A 7,321-nucleotide genomic window follows, 5' to 3' on the forward strand; every position below is an offset into this window, starting at 1 on the left:
ACAGTGAAGCCCCCGGAGGAGGATGTGGGGGGCACATACTGTCTCCATATTAATGTCTATGGATGTAGATGAGGACAGTGAAGCCCCCGGAGGAGGATGTGGGGGGCACATACTGTCTCCATATTAATGTCTATGGATGTAGATGAGGACAGAGAAGCCCCCGGAGGAGGATGTGGGGGGCACATACTTTCTCCATATTAATGTCTATGGATGTAGGTGAGGACAGTGAAGCCCCCGGAGGTGGATGTGGGGGGCACATACTTTCTCCATATTAATGTCTATGGATGTAGATGAGGACAGAGAAGCCCCCGGAGGTGGATGTGGGGGGCACATACTTTCTCCATATTAATGTCTATGGATGTAGATGAGGACAGTGAAGCCCCCGGAGATGGATGTGGGGGGCACATACTGTCTCCATATTAATGTCTATGGATGTAGAGGAGGACAGTGAAGCCCCCGGAGGAGGATGTGGGGGCACATACTTTCTCCATATTAATGTCTATAGATGTAGATGAGGACAGTGAAGCCCCCGGAGGAGGATGTGGGGGGCACATACTGTCTCCATATTAATGTCTATGGATGTAGATGAGGACAGTGAAGCCCCCGGAGGATGTGGGGGGCACATACTTTCTCCATATTAATGTCTATGGGTGTAGATGAGGACAGAGAAGCCCCCGGAGGTGGATGTGGGGGGCACATACTGTCTCCATATTAATGTCTATGGATGTAGGTGAGGACAGAGAAGCCCCCGGAGGAGGATGTGGGGGGCACATACTGTCTCCATATTAATGTCTATGGATGTAGATGAGGACAGTGAAGCCCCCGGAGGTGGATGTGGGGGGCACATACTTTCTCCATATTAATGTCTATGGATGTAGATGAGGACAGAGAAGCCCCCGGAGGAGGATGTGGGGGGCACATACTTTCTCCATATTAATATCTATGGATGTAGAGGACAGAGAAGCCCCCGGAGGTGGATGTGGGGGGCACATACTGTCTCCATATTGATGTCTATGGATGTAGATGAGGACAGTGAAGCCCCCGGAGGTGGATGTGGGGGGCACATACTTTCTCCATATTAATGTCTATGGATGTAGATGAGGACAGTGAAGCCCCCGGAGGAGGATGTGGGGGGCACATACTTTCTCCATATTAATGTCTATGGATGTAGATGAGGACAGAGAAGCCCCCGGAGGAGGATGTGGGGGGCACATACTTTCTCCATATTAATGTCTATGGATGTAGATGAGGACAGAGAAGCCCCCGGAGGTGGATGTGGGGGGCACATAATTTCTCCATATTAATGTCTATGGATGTAGATGAGGACAGAGAAGCCCCCGGAGGAGGATGTGGGGGGCACATACTTTCTCCATATTAATGTCTATGGATGTAGATGAGGACAGAGAAGCCCCCGGAGGAGGATGTGGGGGGCACATACTTTCTCCATATTAATGTCTATGGATGTAGATGAGGACAGTGGAGCCCCCGGAGGAGGATGTGGGGGGCACATACTTTCTCCATATTAATGTCTATGGATGTAGATGAGGACAGAGAAGCCCCCGGAGGAGGATGTGGGGGGCACATACTGTCTCCATATTAATGTCTATGGATGTAGATGAGGACAGAGAAGCCCCCGGAAGTGGATGTGGGGGGCACATACTTTCTCCATATTAATGTCTATGGATGTAGATGAGGACAGAGAAGCCCCCGGAGGTGGATGTGGGGGGCACATACTGTCTCCATATTAATGTCTATGGATGTAGATGAGGACAGAGAAGCCCCCGGAGGTGGATGTGGGGGGCACATACTTTCTCCATATTAATGTCTATGGATGTAGATGAGGACAGAGAAGCCCCCGGAGGTGGATGTGGGGGGCACATACTGTCTCCATATTAATGTCTATGGATGTAGATGAGGACAGAGAAGCCCCCGGAGGTGGATGTGGGGGGCACATACTGTCTCCATATTAATGTCTATGGATGTAGATGAGGACAGAGAAGCCCCCGGAGGAGGATGTGGGGGGCACATACTTTCTCCATATTAATGTCTATGGATGTAGATGAGGACAGAGAAGCCCCCGGAGGAGGATGTGGGGGGCACATACTTTCTCCATATTAATGTCTATGGATGTAGATGAGGACAGTGGAGCCCCCGGAGGAGGATGTGGGGGGCACATACTGTCTCCATATTAATGTCTATGGATGTAGATGAGGACAGAGAAGCCCCCGGAAGTGGATGTGGGGGGCACATACTTTCTCCATATTAATGTCTATGGATGTAGATGAGGACAGAGAAGCCCCCGGAGGTGGATGTGGGGGGCACATACTGTCTCCATATTAATGTCTATGGATGTAGATGAGGACAGAGAAGCCCCCGGAGGTGGATGTGGGGGGCACATACTTTCTCCATATTAATATCTATGGATGTAGATGAGGACAGAGAAGCCCCCGGAGGTGGATGTGGGGGGCACATACTTTCTCCATATTAATGTCTATGGATGTAGATGAGGACAGAGAAGCCCCCGGAGGTGGATGTGGGGGGCACATACTTTCCTCCATATTGATGTCTATGGATATAATAAGGGGCGGAGCCATAGCTGTAGAAATAGCCGCTGCTCTTTATTATTGATGTCCTGAGTTCACAGTGCCGGCGCCGCTCGTCCTCGGGGTCCGTGTCTTCATGCTCCGGGGCGGCTCCATCACCCGGTCACAGTAAGGTCTGGGCTATGGCCAGCACTTTAGAGTACTTGCCATCCTCGCGCCGCAGCATGGCCGGTATGGGGGTCTTTATCCGGGTGCCCACGGGGTTGCCATTGTCCTCGATCAGCACCACATTGTTGGAGTCGAAGCGCGGCGTCATGCAGGCGGCCGGCATCTTCTGGCCGACGATGAGCGCCTTCTTCTTCTGCCCCTTGATGGCGAGCAGGATGGTGTCCCCGACCTTCCCCACCCCTGACTTGTTATACACGTGGATGCAGCGCGGCGGACGGTGGTACGGGGAGGTCCCCAGGGCACTGTTATCAACCACACGCACGCGGGTCAGCTTCTGGATGGCGGCACTCGGGGCGGAGAGGCTGGAAGCAAAATACGAGATAGTCACCGACCAGCAGGACGATTGGGGAAGGAGCTCCGAACACGCAGGAAACTATAAATTGAGGAAAGCGCTATACTCTGGATCCCCACGCTCGGGGATGGGGCGCTATACTCGGGGTCCCCACGCTCAGGGATGGGGCGCTATACTCGGGGTCCCCACGCTCGGGGGTGGGCCGCTATACACTGGGTCCCCGCGCTCGGGGATGGGGCGCTATACACTGGGTCCCCGCACTCGGAGATGGGGCGCTATACACTGGGACCCCGTGCTCGGGGATGAGGCGCTATACACTGGGTCCCCACGCTCGGGGATGAGGCGCTATACACTGGGTCCCCGCGCTCGGGGATGGGGCGCTATACACTGGGTCCCCGCGCTCGGGGATGGGGCGCTATACACTGGGACCCCACGCTCGGGGATGGGGCGCTATACACTGGGACCCCACGCTCGGGGATGGGGCGCTATACACTGGGTCCCCGCGCTCGGGGATGGGGCGCTATACACTGGGACCCCACGCTCGGGGATGGGACGCTATACACTGGGTCCCCGCGCTCGGGGGTGGGACGCTATACACTGGGTCCCCGCACTCGGGGGTGGGGCGCTATACACTGGGTCCCTGCGCTCGGGGGTGGGACGCTATACACTGGGTCCCCGCGCTCGGGGATGGGACGCTATACACTGGGTCCCCGCGCTCGGGGGTGGGACGCTATACACTGGGACCCCACGCTCGGGGATGGGACGCTATACACTGGGTCCCCGTGCTCGGGGGTGGGACGCTATACACTGGGACCCCGCGCTCGGGGATGGGACGCTATACACTGGGACCCCGCGCTCGGGGATGGGACGCTATACACTGGGTCCCCGCGCTCGGGGATGGGACGCTATACACTGGGTCCCTGCGCTCGGGGATGAGGCGCTATACACTGGGTCCCTGCACTCGGGGGTGGGACGCTATACACTGGGTCCCCGCGCTCGGGGATGGGACGCTATACACTGGGTCCCCGCGCTCGGGGGTGGGACGCTATACACTGGGACCCCACGCTCGGGGATGGGACGCTATACACTGGGTCCCTGTGCTCGGGGGTGGGACGCTATACACTGGGACCCCGCGCTCGGGGATGGGACGCTATACACTGGGACCCCACGCTCGGGGATGGGACGCTATACACTGGGTCCCTGCGCTCGGGGATGGGACGCTATACACTGGGTCCCTGCGCTCGGGGATGGGACGCTATACACTGGGACCCCGCGCTCGGGGATGGGACGCTATACACTGGGTCCCTGCGCTCGGGGGTGGGGCGCTATACACTGGGTCCCTGCACTCGGGGGTGGGGCGCTATACACTGGGTCCCTGCGCTCGGGGATGGGGCGCTATACACTGGGTCCCTGCGCTCGGGGATGGTGCGCTATACACTGGGTCCCTGCGCTCGGGGATGAGGCGCTATACACTGGGTCCCTGCACTCGGGGGTGGGGCGCTATACACTGCGACTCCACGCTCGGGGGTGGGGCGCTATACACTGGGACTCCACGCTCGGGGATGGGGCGCTATACACTGGGTCCCTGCACTCGGGGGTGGGACGCTATACACTGGGTCCCTGCACTCGGGGGTGGGGCGCTATACACTGGGTCCCTGCGCTCGGGGATGGGGCGCTATACACTGGGTCCCTGCGCTCGGGGATGAGGCGCTATACACTGGGTCCCTGCGCTCGGGGGTGGGACGCTATACACTGGGTCCCCGCGCTCGGGGGTGGGGCGCTATACACTGGGTCCCTGCACTCGGGGGTGGGACGCTATACACTGGGTCCCCGCGCTCGGGGGTGGGGCGCTATACACTGGGTCCCTGCACTCGGGGGTGGGGCGCTATACACTGGGTCCCTGCACTCGGGGGTGGGGCGCTATACACTGGGACCCTGCGCTCGGGGATGGGGCGCTATACACTGGGTCCCCGCGCTCGGGGGTGGGGCGCTATACACTGGGTCCCTGCACTCGGGGGTGGGGCGCTATACACTGGGTCCCCGCGCTCGGGGGTGGGGCGCTATACACTGGGTCCCTGCACTCGGGGGTGGGGCGCTATACACTGGGTCCCTGCACTCGGGGGTGGGGCGCTATACACTGGGTCCCTGCGCTCGGGGATGAGGCGCTATACACTGGGTCCCTGCGCTCGGGGGTGGGGCGCTATACACTGGGTCCCCGTGCTCGGGGATGAGGCGCTATACACTGGGTCCCCGCGCTCGGGGGTGGGACGCTATAAACTGGGTCCCTGCGCTCGGGGATGGGGCGCTATACACTGGGTCCCCGTGCTCGGGGATGAGGCGCTATACACTGGGTCCCCGCGCTCGGGGGTGGGACGCTATAAACTGGGTCCCTGCGCTCGGGGATGGGGCGCTATAAACTGGGTCCCCGTGCTCGGGGATGAGGCGCTATACACTGGGTCCCCGCGCTCGGGGATGGGGCGCTATAAACTGGGTCCCTGCGCTCGGGGATGGGGCGCTATAAACTGGGTCCCTGCGCTCGGGGGTGGGGCGCTATACACTGGGTCCCTGCACTCGGGGGTGGGGCGCTATACACTGGGTCCCCGTGCTCGGGGATGAGGCGCTATACACTGGGTCCCCGCGCTCGGGGATGGGGCGCTATAAACTGGGTCCCTGCGCTCGGGGATGGGGCGCTATAAACTGGGTCCCTGCGCTCGGGGATGGGGCGCTATACACTGGGTCCCCGCGCTCGGGGATGGGGCGCTATAAACTGGGTCCCTGCGCTCGGGGGTGGGGCGCTATACACTGGGTCCCCGTGCTCGGGGGTGGGGCGCTATACACTGGGTCCCCGCGCTCGGGGATGGGGCGCTATAAACTGGGTCCCTGCGCTCGGGGATGGGGCGCTATAAACTGGGTCCCTGTGCTCGGGGATGGGGCGCTATAAACTGGGTCCCTGCGCTCGGGGATGGGGCGCTATAAACTGGGTCCCTGCGCTCGGGGATGGGGCGCTATACACTGGGTCCCCGCGCTCGGGGGTGGGACGCTATAAACTGGGTCCCTGTGCTCGGGGATGGGGCGCTATAAACTGGGTCCCTGTGCTCGGGGATGGGGCGCTATACACTGGGTCCCTGCGCTCGGGGGTGGGGCGCTATACACTGGGTCCCCGCGCTCGGGGATGGGGCGCTATACACTGGGTCCCTGCGCTCGGGGGTGGGGCGCTATACACTGGGTCCCCGCTATGGGGGGGCTATACTCGGGGGTCCTCACCTCAGGTGCCGGGCGCTCGTCCTCCAGCTCACGGTCACCGCTCTCCTGATGGCCGCCGCCATCTCGCCCTGTAGAGAGAGGACACATGAGGAGACGCCGCAGCACCAGAACCTCCATCCTCCCAGCAATGCGCCGCCTGCAGGCACAGAGCGGACACTGCTGGGAGTTGTAGTTACACTGGCCCCGCCGCTGCTTACCGCGTTCTGCTACACCGGACACCGGGGATAGAGGACACGGGTCGGAACACGTGACTGTGCGTGCACGCGCCCGCTCTCGCGTCCCTCCGTGCGTATTTACTCTCCGAGCGCCGGCGCGTCCCCGACCTGTCAGACATTAGTGCAGCTACAGTGCACAGCGCCGGGGCCGCGCCTGCTGCTCGGGGACACAGACGCTAGAGGGCAGTGTCTGTCACACGCTGTATATGGAGCGGCCTCTGGTAGGAGCTTTATATGGGGCGGCCTCTGGTAGACGCTGTATATGGGGCGGCCTCTGGTAGACGCTGTATATGGGGCGGCCTCTGGTAGACGCTGTATACGGGGCGGCCTCTGGTAGATGCTGTATATGGGGCGGCCTCTGGTAGACGCTGTATATGGGGCGGCCTCTGGTAGACGCTGTATATGAGGCGGCCTCTGGTAGATGCTGTATATGGGGCGGCCTCTGGTAGACGCTGTATATGGGGCGGCCTCTGGTAGACGCTGTATATGAGGCGGCCTCTGGTAGATGCTGTATATGGGGCGGCCTCTGGTAGACGCTGTATATGGGGCGGCCTCTGGTAGACGCTGTATATGGGGCGGCCTCTGGTAGGAGCTGTATATGGGGCGGCCTCTGGTAGACGCTGTATATGGGGCGGCCTCTGGTAGACGCTGTATATGGGGCGGCCTCTGGTAGGAGTTGTATATGGGGCGGCCTCTGGTAGACGCTGTATATGAGGCGGCCTCTGGTAGACGCTGTATATGGGGCGGCCTCTGGTAGACGCTGTATATGGAGCGGCCTC

General features: G+C 60.5%; 1 protein-coding gene across 1 annotated transcript; it reads right to left on the reverse strand.

Moving 5' to 3' along the window:
• Positions 1–2,597: 2,597 nt before the first annotated feature.
• On the reverse strand, positions 2,598–6,818 carry MRPL14 (mitochondrial ribosomal protein L14). The gene is made up of 3 exons (XM_069768261.1): positions 6,525–6,818; positions 6,328–6,395; positions 2,598–3,073 (listed from the first exon to the last, which is right to left on the reverse strand). Exons 2-3 carry the CDS (start codon positions 6,387–6,389, stop codon positions 2,707–2,709), a joined length of 429 nt encoding a protein of 142 aa, XP_069624362.1. The 5' UTR covers positions 6,390–6,395; positions 6,525–6,818; the 3' UTR covers positions 2,598–2,706.
• Positions 6,819–7,321: the final 503 nt, after the last annotated feature.

The sequence above is a fragment of the Ranitomeya imitator genome, chromosome 5 (genome assembly GCF_032444005.1).
Source record: "Ranitomeya imitator isolate aRanImi1 chromosome 5, aRanImi1.pri, whole genome shotgun sequence".
NCBI lineage: Eukaryota > Metazoa > Chordata > Amphibia > Anura > Dendrobatidae > Ranitomeya > Ranitomeya imitator.

Bases quoted from the DNA above. Each gene is read 5' to 3' on its own strand.
- MRPL14 (XM_069768261.1), bottom strand. From the start codon at position 6,389: ATGGCGGCGGCCATCAGGAGAGCGGTGACCGTGAGCTGGAGGACGAGC. The intron at 3,074-6,327 runs GTGAGGACCCCC...TTTTGCTTCCAG, and splicing joins ACGAGCGCCCGGCACCTGAG to CCTCTCCGCCCCGAGTGCCG.